General features: G+C 52.4%; 1 protein-coding gene across 2 annotated transcripts in view; it reads right to left on the reverse strand.

Annotated features, from left to right (window-relative positions):
• The window catches only part of LOC133348355 (seizure protein 6 homolog), a 75,616-nt gene that overhangs the window by 34,211 nt on the left and 22,125 nt on the right, over positions 1–19,280 (reverse strand). For both annotated transcript variants that reach the window (XM_061561107.1, XM_061561106.1), the window contains exons 2-4: positions 13,084–14,421; positions 12,126–12,259; positions 3,972–4,164 (exon numbers count right to left, since the gene is read on the reverse strand). In XM_061561107.1, coding sequence (XP_061417091.1) covers positions 3,972–4,164; positions 12,126–12,259; positions 13,084–14,421 — 1,665 coding nt within the window. The remainder of the gene's footprint in view (positions 1–3,971; positions 4,165–12,125; positions 12,260–13,083; positions 14,422–19,280) is intronic.

Below are 19,280 nucleotides of genomic sequence, written 5' to 3' on the forward strand. Positions count from 1 at the left end.
TGTATTATCTAGGATGCTTGGTGTATTATCTAGGATGCTTGGTGTATTATCTAGGATGCTTGGTGTACTATCTGGATGCTTGGTGTATTATCTAGGATGCTTCGTGTATTATCTAGGATGCTTGGTGTATTATCTAGGATGCTTGGTGTATTATCTAGGATGCTTGGTGTATTATCTAGGATGCTTCGTGTATTATCTAGGATGCTTGGTGTACTATCTAGGATGCTTCGTGTATTATCTAGGATGCTTCGTGTATTATCTAGGATGCTTGGTGTATTATCTAGGATGCTTGGTGTACTATCTAGGATGCTTGGTGTATTATCTAGGATGCTTCGTGTATTATCTAGGATGCTTGATGTATTATCTAAGATGCTTCGTGTATTATCTAGGATGCTTGGTGTATTATCTAGGATGCTTGGTGTACTATCTAGGATGCTTGGTGTATTATCTAGGATGATTCGTGTATTATCTAGGATGCTTCGTGTATTATCTAGGATGCTTCGTGTATTATCTAGGATGCTTGGTGTATTATCTAGGATGCTTGGTGTATTATCTAGGATGCTTGGTGTATTATCTAGGATGCTTAGTGTATTATCTAGGATGCTTGGTGTATTATCTAGGATGCTTGGTGTATTATCTAGGATGCTTGGTGTATTATCTAGGATGCTTGGTGTATTATCTAGGATGCTTGGTGTATTATCTAGGATGCTTAGTGTATTATCTAGGATGCTTGGTGTATTATCTAGGATGCTTGGTGTATTATCTAGGATGCTTGGTGTATTATCTAGGATGCTTGGTGTACTATCTAGGATGCTTGGTGTATTATCTAGGATGCTTGGTGTATTATCTAGGATGCTTGGTGTATTATCTAGGATGCTTGGTGTATTATCTAGGATGCTTGGTGTACTATCTAGGATGCTTGGTGTATTATCTAGGATGCTTCGTGTATTATCTCGGATGCTTCGTGTATTATCTAGGATGCTTCGTGTATTATCTAGGATGCTTGGTGTATTATCTAGGATGCTTGGTGTATTATCTAGGATGCTTGGTGTATTATCTAGGATTCTTCGTGTATTATCTAGGATGCCTAGTGTATTATCTAGGATGCTTCGTGTATTATCTAGGATGCTTGATGTATTATCTAGGATGCTTGGTGTATTATCTAGGATGCTTGGTGTATTATCTAGGATGCTTCGTGTATTTTCTAGGATGCTTAGTGTATTATCTAGGATGCTTCGTGTATTATCTAGGATGCTTGGTGTATTATCTAGGATGCTTCGTGTATTTTCTAAGACATACACTTTGGTTCTTTCGGTGAAGTCACATAGGTATTAAAAGCAAGGCTTTCCCACCTGATGACGGACGCTTGTGTTGCGCCTGAAACGTCGTGATTTATTTTATTTCATACCTACGTGACTTTACCGAATAAACCAAAGAGTATGAATTCCTGCAGTCACGAAAGCTTCAAATCAAGATATTATCTAAGACGCTTCGTGTATTATCTGGGAGGCTTCGTGTATTATCTGGGAGGCTTCGTGTATTATCTGGGAGGCTTCGTGTATTATCTGGGAGGCTTCGTGTATTATCTGGGAGGGTTCGTGTATTATCTGGGAGGCTTCGTGTATTATCTATAATCACATCAGCAGCCGCCCCCCCCCACCCCATGCAAAGCAGAGCCCACAGGAGCCGGCAACCAGCACCAGTCTGGCCGCAGGCGTTGGTCACAGGGAGCCGCGTTCGTAATGGAACAAAAAAGACGTGAATCTGTAGGAGGGGGTGGGGTGGAAGGCGGACGGGTTCATAATGCCCGGTTGTAGCATATCTATCCACGGATCCGTGGTGTTGTGGGGCGACCTCTAGGAGATCCGGCTGGGCTCTGTGCCGCCGCCGAGGTAGCTGGCGCGATGGATAAATGCGACCCTCTGATAAAGACGCCATCGTGGGGCCGCCGGGGCCATTCGTGATTTTTTTGTCGTTGCAAATTTGGGAAGGGCTTTTGAGGCGGAGCGCCGCTGGGTCCGGAGGAGCACCGAGGCGGAGGATTGGGATCGCGCCGACAGTGGCACGGTTCAGCCCTCCCCACACGCACAGCGCGCAGGCCGGAGGGGGGGGGGGGGGGCGATGGTTGAAAATTACTTGATTTTTTTTTTTAAATAGCGCTTGCACATGGAATAAATGCTGTACGGTTTTGGGCAAAATCCTTCCTGTGATTGAATTAGATCTCATTACCCACACATTACCAATTCGGTATCTTATGCGGTTACAGGAGGTCCATTCAGATTTTATAAATTGCTCTTTCTTTCTTTACGATTTTTTTTGGCTGCAGTTAAGCTTGCAATGTATCTAATTTTGCAGAAATGTAGTCAATCCACTTCTGGATTAAGATCTGCCTACGCCGTGTTGGTTGTGGTGGTGAGACGTTAACTACCCCTAACGCCTGTATATCGTGGAGTTTGCGTGCCTCTCGCTCTGCGGTGTACATATGTGACCGGATGTCACCGCAACGGTTCAGTGCCGGGTGGTGAATGTGGAGAGCATAGACGTGGGAGCATAGAGAGTGCAGTACAATGATGGATCTTGCCGCACTGCCTTCTGTCGCCCGACAGCAGTAGCAGAAACCTGTGACAGCCTCCTATTGGCATGGTAGTGGTCTCCCATCCACAAAGTCTCCAGGCTCAACACCTGCTTCGCTTTAGAAATGTGACAAGATCGGGTGCCTTCCGGGTGATTTGGCCATAGGTCGTGATTACAGGATTACTGTTGTTACGATTATTCACTATCCGACGCGCAGTGCGTTTACACTAGAGTGGATTCACTTGAAGCAAGCGCTGCCGGCCAATAATGTTTTTGGCGTAACTACAGCAACCACTTTTAATAACCCCCACAGTCCTCGTCTCAACCACTGTCACCTTGTGCACAGTTGTATAATTGTTGTAGAGCGCCGCGGACGAAGGCGCCGCCTAGCACATCTCCGCAAGATAAGTGGGGCGGGCGGGGGGGAGAAGGGATCCAGCGTTCCACCATCTCGCGTGTGTAAACACCGCATTATACCCGCAGAATAACATTACAGCTCTCCCAATTCTTCTTTCACTGGTTCCACGCTGTGTCCCTTACGGCCCCAGTAACGGCAATGGTGATTTAAAAAATAAAAATCGCAGGAGCGTCCATAAATGACGTCACGCGATTTTGTACGAATTTTGCCCCCCCCCCCCATCGTCACACGGCGTCACAAAAAGTCAGACCCCCCCTCAAATATGACGCCACAAAGCTCTGCCCCCCCCCCCCCCAAAAAAAAAACATGCTTCAAATCGCTTTAAACTGTTGTCATTGTAGTGCGTATTTAATGTGGCGCTGCACTCTGTTGTAGAAGAAAACATTTATTCAAAAGTATATTTAATTAAGTAGAACGTGTTGTCTATATTTATTAAAAGTTGCGCATTTTGATGTGAAGTCACGTTTCTTCCCCCCCCCCGCCATCGTCACACATCGTCACAAATGTCTGACCCCCCCCCCCTAGGTGCGTGACGTCATTTATGGACAGCCCCAAACCATTCGCGAAAGTCTCTTTGGCGTCATAAGGCCCCCACCAACCCCGACGACACCAAAACGTGTCTTCGTCAAAGCAGACGCGGGGTGCAGACCGCGGGTTCTTTAGACGACTCAAGCAAAACGGAGGAAAAAGCAGCGTGGGGAACGCAGAGGAGGACAAATCGCATCAGTAATCGATAATCGCGATTAGAGCTGAGGCCTAAGAATGGAGAGAAATAGAACTCATCAAATTACGCAAAGTCGTCCATTATTTCTGTGGCTACCAAATGACCAAAGGCGACCTGACTTCAGTATTCGCCATCTTATCTTTGTTTGTAATCGTTGCATATGATATATTCAGATGAAAAAAAACATAACATTGGCATCAAATGATGGAATGAGCAAACATCGAATGACAGGATCCTCCTGCAGCCGCAACTCACCTTGGTAGTGGAATCGGAACGAGCCCGGGACTCCGATCTGGAAACTCTGGAAATGAACCGACACCTGATTGGTCGGACTCCGGATCACCTGGCCCTCGACGAGCAGCGTCTGATTGGCCAGCACGAGGGGGCGGCCGTCGAGGATGCTGTAGATGGACAACACTTCACCCTCCACCAGGTTCAGGGTCTTGACCTAGACAGACACAGGCAGAACCAGGCAGGGTGTATGGTAGGACGATCGTGTTGAGTTTCTTACTCGCGCTCGCTCGAAATAAACCTGCTAAAACCCCTTCAAATCCTCGCAGCTTTACAATCCCTAATGCTCGTGACAAAGACGCCGTTCATTGCACAATAAGTAACAGAACTATTAAATGGACGATGGGAAATTATGACTGCAGTACTGTTACATTTCTTATCATAACGGGCAATCGGCATTTAATTACGACACAAATGACTGAGCTTATTATTTCAAATGTACATTTCGTTGGGGAGATATTTTTGTTGTCAAACATAAAGCAAGCACACGATAACAATGACGATAAGCGTCGTCTCCGTGCCACCCTGCCACGGCAGCCCTCCCTGCCAAGTCAAAATAGACGAGCGAACAAAAAATGTCCAAGTAAAAGAAAAAAGCATTTCTAAAACGAGCCATCAGCCGCACGGCCTTCTGGAAGTGCATCAATTCAGCATCACAGTTTCGAGACGAGCACAAACTGTGGACCGGTTTTCATCACGCGGCATCTCATAAGCAGACCGCCAGTCTTGCTTCAATCGATGTTGGTGAACTGGCGATCTTACAGGCAAGGGAGCCTCCTCTCTTTTCCGCACGGTGTCCCTTGTGTGACCCCCCGTGCAGCCGGTCTCGCACCGACAGCCGGACAACAGCAAAGGTTCAACGTATCCCAGCGAAGAGGGAGAGAGGCTGTAATGCCGTCTTCTGTCCAGCAGATGATAGGTGGGCAGGGCAGCATATGATAGGTGGGCAGGGCAGCACATTGTGAAAAGGTCACCTAATTGCCAACGGAGATCAAAATGCGAGGCGAGTGCGCGATGCGTCACGTGGCTTATGCCGCTGCTGCTGCGGCCGCTGCTGCTCCACCAGCCCACGTTACCCTCCGAAGGAACTCACGAGGGGGTGAGAATTGTCAACCCCATACACGGCTGCCTTTGTCTCCCCAGTGCTGATACTCGTATAGGGGAGGCCCCAGGACAGGTTCAGGCATTCACCATTGCGATTGGTCGTGACCGGGACTCAAGCTCGAACCAACGGGGTTCGTAGTGCGGTGCGCTCACCAATACGCCGCCGTTTCCCATTCATGCGGGCCCCTGCGTGCTGTCACCCACGTGCTGGTGCTGTCAACCACGTGCCGTTTACCGCGTGTGCGACACGAGCCTTTAGTCGGGCGCCCACAGTTCCACACGAGCGTGACAGGGTCAGAGACGGGAGCACAAGACTCGTCTCATTTCCTGCAAACGCTTGGGCCAATTTGCACGCGGCTTGCGAGGCAAGGCGCGGAGCAGGCTGTGGGTCACCAACGTCATCGTTATCGTCGTCGTCATCATCGTTATCGTCATTGTCGTCGTCATCATCTTTGCGATCACCGTCATCAAGCCGTTTGAGCTAAACCCTGCGGTGAGGCCCTCTCACCTAGCCGGCAGCAGAATTTAAGTGATCGCGATTCACTTTCGCGCTTCCACCGATCCTCTCGCAGCTGCACACGCGCCGTCGTTTCCACGTCGACATGGTCTCCATCTGATGTTATCTTGTTCGTGCGTGTGTGTGTGCGTGCATCGCTTTTTAATTTCTTCTGATTTCCACAGACTTCATTGCCGCTTTTGCTTTTTACATTATTGCTTTTGGCATTTTTGGTGACCCAGGTCAATTGCAAATGAGACTATGCGGCAGGTCTCTTGGAGTTCTCACCTCATTAAACAGAATAAAGTTTAAACTTGAACACAACACTGCTGACAACCGTTGTGTGTGTGTGTGTCTGCGACCTTGCCACCAATTTGTCACCACCGCTCCCCGCCACGGATTCACCCTCCCGTGAGAACAGCCGCAGCCGCTCCTCAACATCCGTGGCACCGACTTCGGCGGCTTTGTGACATCTCTTACACGAAGGTCTCTGCCCACGTCCCCCGCCCCAGCCCCCCCTTTAACGTTAACCTCCCCCCCCCCTCCACCATCCACCACAGCCCCATGGATCGCTTGGCGCAGCATTCCCCGAATGTCCGCCGCGACGTCCACAGCACCCATCGTCCGCGCTCGTGACAAGCGCCATTCAGACGTTTCGACCGCGAGCCCAAACAAGGGAAACAATGAAATTTCGATTTAAAACTTTCGTGACTGCAGGGATTCATCTTGTTGTTTTTTTCGGTAAAGTCACGTAGAAGGGAAATGATAAAATAAGGAAAATAAAAATAATAAAATAATTCTCACGACGTTTCGGCCACAACGCCAGCAGCCGTCCTCAGGTTATTTCCCTTTAACGTGACTTTACCGAAAGAACCAGGAAGAAGGGAAGCTATCTTTGAACAAACGTTCTTGTGGAGAAGAATGTATTTAGTGAACAGTGGGCAGGGAGAGGGGGGGGGGTCGTGGGGAGGGGGGGGGGTTTGGGGGGGCAAGGCGCCTGCCGTGGAGCAGGGCAGGACGCGCTTGTGAGTCTCTCGATCGAGGGTCCAACATCGCCATTTCGATTTCCCCCGTCGGCCCTTGACGGTCGCTGCTCTTTGGGCGCTCGGTGGCGATCTCCGGCGGGGGATGCGCTGCTCGGAGGCGGCGTCGGTGAACGCGATCGTCCGTGGGTTTTATTTTTCTTCTGGCGCGCGCACCGCTTTGCGAAACCCTCCCTCCAGAGACGATGAGTGGCAAGACGAGCCAGGGTCAGGAACGGTCCTCGCAGAAGATGAGTAAGTGGAGCAAGGAGGAAGAAGGAGAGACGAGGAACGCAAGGAGGAGGATGAAAAAGAGGGATGAGCAAGAGGAGTGGGAGGAGGATGAAAAAACTTCGGCGATGTGGGGTGGTGGGGGCACTAATTCGGTTGAACCAGAATGCACTTGGTCACGTGTTGTTACGTTTGAACCGACCCCGCAGTGTCGGAGAGGCTGGCTGAGAGTCCCACCCCACCCTTCTGAAGCCACACATCCCGTACTGTGGAGCATTAAAGATAATAATGATATTTTTTTTCAGCCACGTAAAATTTAAATAGTTTTTATCCAATCGCACAATTGGCTCTGTGGACGAGACTAACGTTATCCAGGAGCGGCGTTTGATTATGGATTATTCAGTGCTGGCCAGCATGGTGAAGTACCATCAAACGACCCACTATGACCGACACGGCGTGATAGGAGGCGGCCCTTCGTCCAGCCGTGGATTGTGGCAAAGGTCCATAAAACTCAAGAGGACGAAGCAAAATCTGAAAAATAAAAAAAGTAGCCAGGAACGAGTGGCGGCTGATGCACGCAGAAAGGCCCCGTGGAGCGGAGCGATCCACCAACGCTTCGTGAGGTTGTTAAAAAACGACAAAATACAAATCCGCTGGGGGCAGGTGTTCGTGAGGTCAGAGGTCCTTCTGCGGCAACAAATTAACTTTAAAAAAAGAAAATTTAATCACTGACCAAAACCGCGCAGCGGGGCTGTGTGCGTGCCCCCCCGTCGGGGCTGCTGAAGGGCTGCGCGGAATGAGATTGCGACCCCTCGCCAGATTTCCTCGCCACCATCTGGGCACCGCCGAACGAAAGCAGCTGCCGCACAGCGCGCACACGCAGCCAGGCTCGCACACGTGCCACGCACGCGCCAGGCTCGTGCCAGGCACACGCGCCAGGCTCGTGCCAGGCACACGCGCCAGGCTCGTGCCAGGCACACGCGCCAAGCTCGCATGCACGCCAGGCTTGCACTCATGGTCTCCGCACGAAGATGTGAGGAGCAGTCACTGGTGGTGGCCGGTGCCAGAAACTCCGCTCCTCATTTTGCCGCGCACTTGGGAAGGGAGAGTGACATTTTTCTAGGGAATCGCCGGCCCCGGCAGAGATTTCCATGGAAACCGACAGCTCCCACCCCCCCCCAACCCCCCAAACGACGTCTTTCCGCCAAACTGAGCCATCGAGGCAAATTAGCCGTGTCATCGCGGCTGGCGGACGTCGCAGCTGTGCTGGCACAAATGGGTTCTTTTTTTTATTTTCCCCGCAGTCGGTGATTGTGTGTTTTTTGGGCATTTTCCACAGTGATGCCTTCGCGCAAAGCCACGCGACATTTGCTGTTGTGTTTCTGGTATCAGCGACGCCTCGCGTCAACGCGGGGTGACGCGAGGCATTTGTGGTTCACGTCGTAAATTCGTGCGTTTGTGTGGGTAAGGTGCTTGCTGAGTCTATGTGAATAATTTACGATGTTAGAATCTACGATATTTGGTTCATATATTTTAGATTATTTTGCCTCAAACCTGTGGTGCCATTTATTGGCCATCTCCCACAGACATTGAGCAGCGGCAGGGATTCCTGGATGAGAGATTCCACCCGAGGAAAAAGCCGACATTGAGGCCGCAACCAAAACCAACATTATTGCTGAACGATGCCAAAATGACGTTGACAATGATTTGCTGAACTGTTGTTTATGTAAAAATAACTTAATCAACACCCTGACCCCCGCTTGGCATTGTTTTTGCCCTTGGGGGGGGGGGGGGGGTCGGAAGGTTGAGTGGTTAAGCAACTCCAATTTCACGACGGCGCTGAGGTTGTCGCATTTCCCCCCCCAAAATCTTCCCACCCCCCTCGCGATGGAAATTTCGATGGTAATTTCCCACCTCCCGCTGCTTTACACAATTTCCCCTCGCATCCCCCTCGCCCCGCCCCCGCAGCCACAGCTCGGTCATGTGGCGGTGGCGGGGCTTGCCGCTAGTTGCATTTCTCCGCGTTGCATGCGCAACGCGGAGAAATGGAGCCATGAACTCGGCTCGTTGGCAGCTGCTTGGCGACTCGCTACGGAATCGTGAGAGATGGCGACGGCTCGGGGTGGCCTCCATTCCCACAGTGGATTGACCAGAGGCCTGATGATGACGGAATTCGAGCACCCAGCCGGTCCAAGCCGGTCACTGCAAACTGCAAAGTCAATGATTATATATATAAAAATGTTTAAATCTATGACGACGGCACAAGTCCATTCCAGCGTATGGGTTCATCCTCGCAACAAACAGTGCCTTTGAATCACGATTTATTTATTTAAATATAACACGGTCGCGATGGCCTGAAAGCCATGAACGGCGAGGCAGCGGTGCGAAGCGCGACGCGTCTGTTGAACCGGCGCAGGGTTACAGGAACTCGGAGCAACGAGTCGCCGGGAGGGAGCAAGTGGCAAAGTCGAGCGGCGCGAGGAAAGACGGAGGCGGAGGAATGTTCATTGTGCGACATGAGAGTTGAACGCCGGTGAATCCGGTGGGAAGAGCCCTCAACGCCGGCAGAGGCATCAACGCGTGAAGTTCACGGGAACGATAACTATTCTCGTAGCCATGGCAGAGTTGTCAAAGACGCGACTGAATAATGACAGCGGAGCGAGCGACCGGAGTGAAATCGGCGAGTGGAGGAGGAACTTCACCGCCCCCCCCCCAGCCACAAAGAGCGGCAGAGCCTAAAAACACCGGGGTCGTCGCGCGGTAAAAATCGTGGCGTTGATCGAAAGAAAACACAACGTAGACCGGCGCGGCGCGTGGAGCCGGACTCGAGATCGTGGCCGCCGTGTCTCAGGGCAAATCGCTCGATTGGGAAAAAGAAAAGAAAACCGGGTCGGCCAAAGGAAGTTTGGCGTCGGTAAAGAGGACTCGCGGACATGACGGGGATGTCATTGGCCAGGGAAACGAAGCGTGGCACGTGGCCATTGCGTGACACGACGAGAAGCAGGCGGCTTGTGGAGCGAAGCGGCCGCACATGCCTCCTGAGACCCGGCAGCGGCGGGCGGAAAAACGCCGACCGGCTGAGCCATGCCGAGCAACCGTTACCGGCGATGCGTGCGTGCGTTTTCTCGACGGAATTCCGTGCGTGCGTGTGCGAGTACCGCCACTGGTGATACAAAGGTGGCTAGGCGTGCTGCTGACCACCCACCCTCTCGTTTGCCATTCTGGCCTGCATAGGTGCTCGCTAACAGCACTTGCCCCTCCACTCTGTGTGTGTGTGCGCACTCGGTGGTAACGGTTCACCAGATTTTATTCTGCGCCCTCGCGGTGATGTGGGAGGGGGGGGGAGCGACGCGGACTTTTGTCTTCGCAGCCGACGTCGAAAATGAAAGCCGTTGGGGGAGAGGGCTCCGTGCCTTAATCTTGACGCGACGGGGAATGTTTCCGTCTGGGTGAAGCGCTCGACTGAGTGCTCGAAGAAAATCCAGCGACTACGAATCACGTATCATCCACCGCCATCGCCCCGCATTAATCTCTCTCTTGCTTAATTAACATCTCCCTTTGCTTATCTCTCACTCCCTGTACTGCAAGCATTAATCGCTCTCCCTGCTCTATTATGTCCCAACACTCAACGATATTCATCTCATCGTCATCATCTCTCTTCCAGCATATGCGTCTCTAGCTGAACTCCGCCACTGCTTATCCTCTCACTCCCTTGTTCTCGTATCTCTCTCTGCACTCAACTATAACCATCTTATCTCTCTCCCTGCACATCTCTCTCTCTCTGGACCCTTAAACCCCAATCCTTGTCTCTCGCTCCTCGCACTCCCTCCATCTTTCGCTGCTTGCATCTTTCCCCGCACACTCCCTGCACTCTCCAAATCCCTCGTCTGACACAGCAAATTCGTATCGTTCAACTTCTTTCGCATCCTACGTAGCCAACCGTGCTAAATCTGATTCATCTGCCTTTTGGACCCCGGGAATTTTCCCCAGGGCTCCCCGTGCCTCCCTCCCTCCCCCCTCTAGCCCCCCCCCCTTGTATTTGTATTTGCGCTGTATGCAGAGAGGATTTAAAGGAGGTATCGGGACCGTACCAGTGGCAATAAAGAAACCCCCGCGAGCAGGCGAAGCAGGAAGGATCAACAGCGAGCGAGTGAGCGGCAAATGCCGGCAGAGATGCGCTCCGAGAGTGACGCACTGCGCAACGCCGCCACCCGGCATCTCATTACGCGGGCCGCGCGCGTCCGCGCGTTCTCCCGTTTGCTCTAAAATTTATGGCTGCTGCAGCAGGGACGGACGGTGAAGGAGAAAAAACAACAACAGCTGCCGCCGTTGCGCGCGCTCAAAAGTGTTGTCCGGTGCCGACGCTTGCGTAGAGAGCGCTCCCCATAGCCGCAGTCAGCCCGTGAAGTGTGCCGTCCCGCAGAGCATCGGCAAACATTTCGTTCTTATTTTACGACGTTGCGGGTGTTGGTGAGAGTGCTGGTGTGGGTGCTGGTGCGGGTGTTGGTGCGGGTGTTGGTGCGGGTGTTGGTGCGGGTGTTGGTGCGGGTGTTGGTGCGGGTGTTGGTGCGGGTGTTGGTGCGGGTGTGTGTTGATGGTAACTTCATCTGTAGGCATTCGTGACTAAAAATTACGCTTCACAATATGATTGATTCATAATTCGGGTTAGATCTTAGTGTATGTAAAATGCTCAACATTTTAAGATAAGCCTGAGTTCTTGTTGAACACCTGATGATGCCGGGTGTATACTCCAGCGAACGTCTTGTACAGTTGTCAACATTTTGCTTGGGCTTTTCAACATTCCTCCTCCTCCTCCTCCAAATTGCGTAATTGCACGGGTGCATTTTTCAAATTTGGACCGCGACGTGGACGACAATGGCCTATCCCTGCGAACAAAGTTCACTACGAAGCGGACAGTGTGTAGTAGTAGTCGACGTATTTGTAGAGTTGACGCACAAACGTGGTATTTACAATCGCCCGCAGAACTCGCGATCGGAAAGTTGCACGTTCGAATCCTGCTGCTGCTGCCGCTGGTGCATCAAGTCAAGCCTCTAGATCCTTCGGGGGGGGGAGGGGGGTCTATTACAGCCGCACCGCTCTGGACGTTTCGCTACAAGAATCGAGCCAGGCTTGAAACGGACTGGCGCGACTTGGGCCAGATATTTAAAACGGCCGTGGAAACGCTTGATCCCCACTCTGTATAGATTTTTAGATTTTTTTAGTTGCAAGGGGAAGTGCGGCCCACGGCTGCGAGGCCCTCCTCACCTGCAGCTCGACGCCGTAGCCGGTGTACACCGTCACGGTGTAGGTGCAGTCCAGGCTGCTGAAGTAGGGAAACCCCGGCGAATCGGGCGAGTCGATGTAGCCGTCGGGGCCTGTGTAGTTCATGTTGCACGGCACTGGTGGTGGAGGCCCAGGGGGGTGGGTTGGCGGAGCGGACGACAAAGGAGTGGGGGGATGGGGATTGACGAGTTAGCGCCGATTCACAAGCCATGAGGATTTCGGGAAGGCGTCGTTTTACCGCTTTGCTCAAACATGTAAAGGTGCAGCCGTGCAACTGCTTGGTCATGCCACTGCTGGTGGAAAGCAGAAAGGCGCTTCCACGACGAGATTGCAATCGGGTATTTTTTGGACGTACCCACACTTTGCCCCACCACACACGACCTGCCCCGATCGACTTACGGTGGTCTTAAGGAGGTAAAAATATAGAATGGGTGACGTTTCAGGCAACGGCCCGTCTTTATAGGAGGTGAAAAAAGAGAGGAAGTTAGAGGCAGCACGAACCAGGCCGCGACTACGCGAATCATCATGCATTGACACAATCGCGCTGTCTCGGAGGTATTGTGTAATCTTTGAAGAGATCTCTGATAAATCATTGTCATCACCATCATCACCATCATCTTTACCATCTTAGACCATTCATGATCATCCAAAATGATCGTCTCCAAAAATGTATCAGCATGCGGTGAAAGATTATCATCCACGGAGATCACAATGATCGTCACCGCTATCGCGAGCATCGTAACAATTATTTTCGATAAGTCACATTCACCGATGCCAGGTTCAACATCTTCAAAACGGTAAATTGCTACCGCCACTGTCATGATCATCCACAGTGCCGAGGCTGGGCAGGCGGGTGGGCCCACGTGCGGCTGCCTTCACCATCACCGCCTTCACCAATCCCCCCCCCCTCCAGTCCCGAAAATCGCGGCACCGCGTTTACCTGGCGTCTGCACGGTGGTGATGATGGTCGTGGTGATGATGGTGGTGGTGGTCGTCTCCTCGTCGGCATCGGTCACGGCGGACGTGGCCGCGTCGCTGTCCGGGTGAACGTCGCTCGACAGAGCGTCGTCCTCCTCCTCTTCCTCCGCAGCGGCGGCGGCGGCAGTAGCAGCAGCGACGGTCGCGGTGACCTCCGGCCGTCCGACCGCCTCGGTCGCGACCCCCAGCGACTCGTCCTTGTCCATCTCCGGCAGCACCGCCTCAGCCACGGGACTCGTTTCGGTCGGACGCTCCTCTACGCCAACCGCTGCCGTGGGAGCAGCTTTGCCATCACCGCCCTCGTTTGTAGCAATGGCGGCGGCGCCGGTGGTGGCGGCTGCGCTCAGAGCGGCAAGGCTGCCACTCCTAGTCGCCCCATCGCCCGGCGGAGTGACGTCGTCGCCGCGCTCCGGCTCCTCCGGGCCGCGTCGCTCCTCGTCGGCCAGGGCCTTGCCGACGGCATCGCGCGTCGTCCCCGTGGGGTCCGCGGCAGTGACGAGCCGGGTGCGCGCGTGCGTAGCTGCGTAGTCGCCCGGCGGCTCAGTGGGCAGGGTCGGCTGGGCCGGGGCGCGCGTGGCCCAGGTGGCGTCCTGCCGCTTGGCCGTCGTGTGAGCCGGGATGACGCCGCCGCCACCGTGCCGAGCGACGGGCCCCGCCGCGCCGGCGCTGCGAGCCGTGGTGAGAACTTCAGTGGTGGTTCCATACGTCGTGCCTGCCGCCGCCGATGCCACCGCCACCGCCGTTGCCACCGCCGGCGCTGCCGCCGTCTGCCCGGAGTTGGAAATCTGGAGCTTGGTCTGCTGCGTCGGCGTGGTGACCGTGGTGGTCAGCACCGTGGTCGCCATGGCGGCCGCCAGGGCCTCCTTGTCATTGCCGTCGTCGCTGCCGTGACCGTCGTCGCGTCGGTTGTTGTTGTCATTGTCGTCGTCATCGCGGCCGTGCTGTTCGCCGGCGGGTTTGTCGGCGCTCTCGGGGTCGCGGGGGTTCGTGAAGCGGCCGCCCTCCCGCTTGGCGCTCTCGAGCGACGCGACGAGACGGCCGGCGTTCTGCTGGCTGAAGAACGGCTCGCGGCCCAGGAAGTCCTTCTTGAGCAGGGAGCGGTGCACGAGGTCAGAGAGCGCCGAGCCGCTGGCGATGGCCGGCAGCCCCGGCTGCATCCGCTGCGTGCCGGAGCTGGGCTGCACCGTCTGGCTGGAGGTCACCGAGGTCACCGTGAGCACCGAGGCCTCGTCGTCCTCCGTGGCAGACGTGGCCGGGGACGTGGAGGAGGATGCCGTGGGGATCGGCTCGTCGCCCCCGTCTGTTCGAAAAGAAAACACTGAGCGATGGGGCGGACAAACAATTGAATTGCAGAGGAGTGCACTTGGCATTTTGCGCCGGGTAAATGTTTAAAAGCGCGACGATTAAACCACTGGGCCACCGCTCTTCCCGATGAGTCTTAATTGTTTGGTGTTAGGTACACTGAATGTGTACGAGTGGATCGATTAAAGTAAATTGTTGCTCGCGACGCGTGCGTAGAATATTACCGTGGCGGTGCGGTTAACAATGTGCGCCAAGGTTGATGCACGCCACGTTATCCGAATGTTCCCCTGCATATATATGTGTATGTGTGTCGAACTTCGTTTACACCTTACGTAGCCAACCGTGATAAATTGGGGTCAAACGGAACGCACACAAGTGTGCACGTGAGAGGGGGAGAGATTGAACAAGGACAAATACAATCGGGACGGTAGAACTAAGACGATAACAATCACTTCTCAAAACAAATCACGACCCTCCCTAAATCGTGATTATTAACCAAGTCGCTTTGGGGGGTGGGGGGGAAGGTGGGGGGGTGAAACATTACGAGCCGATAAATTACACCAATTAATCGCAGGAATTGATTGGTGCTAGCGTTGATTAAAACTGTGTTCTGTCCATGTGGCGGCATTTAAGGAATCTCAATTCACAGTGGCATGGTTGCGGGCCGGACTATTATGGTCGAGGGCTTGTTGGTTCCAGCAAGATTATAATCTACGCTCTGGAACCAATAAGATGTGAACCACTTTGTGGCAAGTCGACAGTGGCTACATTGGGGATAAACTCTGGCACAGTAATGTGGAATTTCCAAACGGTGTCCTCGGGCCTGCCAAAAAGAGACGAGCACCAGCCCCGCGTTCGTCGTTTGTGTACTTTGACCTCGTGACCTCTTTTTCAACTCTCCCACCGGCCTATCAAGGGATTCAAGCAAACCCGTCAAGAGCTTAAGGGTCAGCCTCTCGGTGGCGTTATTCACCGGGTGGAGACGAACGTCGCCCACCATTTTCTCATCGACATCGACCCGCGACGCAGTGGATCGCCCCACACTCAGCGAATCAAAATCTGGGTGACAACAACGCCAGCCCCACCTCCCCTCTCCGCCGCCTCCTCCCGTCAGATGACGTCGATTTTGTTCTTTAGGAGATGGCTCAATTGCCGAGCTCCGAATCCGCCGCTCGCAGAGCCGGTCTGTCTTGCTTCCTCTCTCGGGGACGGCTTAATCGGCGTCACCTCCGAAATGCTCGGTTTGGGATATGGAGTCGGTTTATTTATAACCAGCTGAAAGCCCCCCAATCCCCCTCCATCACCCCCCTCCCCCCCGAGGCACCATACCTCCCTCTCTCACGCAAAGAAACCTGGGAATTGTGGGAGCTGGAAAGAGGCCGTCGCTATCGATGATAATTTATGGGTAATTTTGAAATTTGTGAAGGTGGCAAAACACAAAGGGCTTAATTTTACATCGTTAAAAATTAATGCACCGGGGCAGGATTAATGCACCAGGGCAGGATGAATTTTTTTTAAATGAGATATATATATTTTCCTTTCAAGGGCAGAGTGTAAAAATGTAAAATTAAATATATCACTCTTCAAAAGCAAGAAATGCAAGGCGGGCCGGACATTCGAACACTGAAAACACATCAAAACCACGAGGTCATCAATAATACACACCACATTTCTGGCACCACCAGCTCCCCCCGCCACCTATCCCCACTGCCACCTCGCAAGCTTTGAGCTCGGTGCAATTTACCGAGCAGTTGAGGGCTTGAGATAAATGTTTAAAATCATTCGTCGAATAACACTGCAGAGCACAACTCCAAATCACATCGCGAGCATCTCACACAAAAAAGGGCTCGGCGAAGCGGCGATGCAGCAAAGCTCACGTCGCCCGCGTGGGAACAGACGCTGACAAACCGTCACCCCCCCCCCAATCCCCCTTGCCATCTTCTGTTTTCGTCACATCGAGCAAAGGTGGACAAAGAGTGTGGAACACAAGTCAAGGGGGGGTGTGTGTGTGCCAAGAGACGTAATGACGTGTGCTCACCGATCGATTCAAATAGTGAACAAGATCACACCGGCGAAATAACGGTAATGGAATGAACTGAACCAATTATTAAAAAGAGGGCCACACAATCGGTGCGCCACTGCACAAAAGCAGTCGCTCGCGGTCCGGCAACGCGGCGATCCACCCTGGCCGTGGAACGAATGGGTGCAGTGTGAAGGTTGCGCTTGACGGGAGAACGACGAACCCGAAAAACCGCGCTGTGGGTTTTTCCGCACGAAGCCCCCGGTGGCCCATCCGCTCGTTAGCGGCGCTCGTTATGAACAGCGAGTGAGCTGCTCACCTATGGCGGAACCGCGCCCAACAGTTTCTTTCCAGCCCCGGGCGCTGCACCACACTCCGCTGCCCCCCCGCCGCCCCGCACCAGGCAATTACAAGCTAACGGTGTCTCTTTCTTTGTCCGTGGGCAATTTTGTTTTAGATTCTAATTAACTTAGCTCGGTCTCCACCCCTTTTAATTGGCAGGCGACAGGCCCCCTCGTCTCCCGAGCGTGCCGATGACCTCGGGTAACGGGGCAATCGCCACGGCGACAGCTTCCAGGTTTTATTTTGGAGCGTGAAAATTGCATTCTCTTCGCGTGCGTGGCCGTGAGCGGCAGAGCCCGGCACGGATTGCCAACGAAAACGGGGCGCCCTTCCCCCATCTGCCCAGAAACGCGCTCGCCACAAGCGGGTGTTCTTTACGGTCAGGATTTCCCAAAAAAATTATTATCCCTTAAACGGAAAGGTCAATGAATTTTGAAATCAAGACTCCGTCACCGTCGACGGCCTGGAACGTCACCCGGGCGTCGCGGCGGAGACGCAGATTTCGCGTCTCGTTTTCGAGGCCCTTGAGCTACGACGTCTGCGGTCCACAAACTACGTGGCAGCGGCGGTTGCCGAGTCAGCGCCGCATTTGCGGCTGGACATTTATATTGCGTTCGATATCTCTTAGCGCGCCCGATATAGATTTAGTGTTTTTGGGTTAGGCCCAAGTAGTCGTAGTTGTTTTAAGCCAATTTTTTTTTGTCACGAAGCCTTCCGTCACCCGACAAGATCGTCACTCTCACAAAGCTGTTTACCGTTGTCGACCAAATTCTGACCGACGAGGCTCCTCCGCCTCGCCGGCGGCTGAAGAGCTTTCGCAGCCAATTTCGACATCGACAAGCGACTAAATTTCACCCACGAAGCGACTCGAGCCACCGCTGGCTCAGCTCCCACGGCACATCGCCAACAAACAAATTCGCGTCTCTTTCAATTGGCTACGAACAACAGCAACAAAAAACCCCCACTAAGTTTGATAATATGAACGCCACTTCAACATGGGTAGGATTCCTACGTCAAGGTTTGTGAAGGTCAGCTGAAGCCTGATTTTTGTTTTATATGTGAAACTAGATACTAAAAAATTAATTTATTAATATGACTATGTATTTATAGATATCATGAACAAACAAATAAACAAACACACCATGTCATTAGCATAACCAAAGTGCACCGCATTTGCTTTGTTTAAAAAAGAACATCTCTGGAAGCTCCCTTAAAGGCCGAACGACATCACGAACAACAGCAGCAGCAGCCACCGTTCGCATGAAATGATGGTGACATCGCCACAGCGCCCGCGCCAGGCTGGGTTGCACTTTGAGGCTGTCGAGCGGAGTGCCAAAAGGCACACAGCTGGCAGGAGGTGACGGTTTGACTGATGTGCCAGGCTAAGGGTGCAGGAGGCTACGGGAAAGAATCACATGGTACAATATATCGATCTACTTCATTAGCATTTGGGATACAAATGTGGTCAGGCATGGTCCTGCCCACAGCACCTCCTTGGGGACTGCGCCAGCCTTCATTAGGTGCTCGCTAACCGCACTTGCCCTTGCGGTCATGTGAAACTAAACCGGAGGGGAGGGGGACCTTCCTCTTGTGTTTGTGCGAAGGTACAGTGTTGAATAAACACTCATTAATTGGCTGAAAATATATTAATATATATAGAACTGCAGAGCTTGGGGAGGGGGGCAATTGTCGGTGGCGGCAGCTCACCGCCCGGGCTGCTGCCTTCTGTCTCGTCTGAATGGCTCGTCATCGATTATGATGATGATGATGATGACACGATATAACCCTGCACAATCATTTTATTACTTACGTGGTAACAATGCACATCACAGTTATTCACAATTACTGAGGTCACCTTTTCAATTCGTGCATTCTGTGGAGAATGCTTTTTTCTTTTTCACCGAGATATCTTCTGCAACACTCATGACCTGTTAAAGATCAGAGATAAACCATGAGGGTTTTTTTGAGTTAGATCGCGCAAATATAAATTTGTCATTAAACCCGCCACCACCCAACACAGCCAATTAGTAAGGTTTGTCACATTAACAAAACATGCCAATTCGTTACTAGTTCAGCACAACATTTACAATTCTAGAGATAAATATAATTTTTTGTTGTACATAGTAAAATAAAGACCTTGCGGTTTTTTTGTGACATGAAAAAAATCCTAGAAAAATACGGGAAGTGGATTGGCACTCAAATTTTGGTCGTCTTTTTTCAAATGCATCGCTGCAAATTCCAACGAGACAATGACGACGAACAGCCCTGACCTGCTTCCCCGTGATTGTGACTCCTGTAATTATGGTAAGCACACAAGCCGCGGCGTTGACCCAGGCTTAATTAGATGACTTTATCAATATTTAATTACAGCTGCAAGCGGAAACAAAAATGAAGTTTGTTTTATTCTTTTCTCCCTGTTCGTCCACTGGCTAATGGAGCAGAGGGCAGACATCTTGACAAATATATCTGCCAGAGACACTTTCAATAAGGGCCAC

The sequence above is a fragment of the Lethenteron reissneri genome, chromosome 27, assembly GCF_015708825.2.
Source record: "Lethenteron reissneri isolate LAM-NWPU_2019-01 chromosome 27, ASM1570882v1, whole genome shotgun sequence".
NCBI lineage: Eukaryota > Metazoa > Chordata > Hyperoartia > Petromyzontiformes > Petromyzontidae > Lethenteron > Lethenteron reissneri.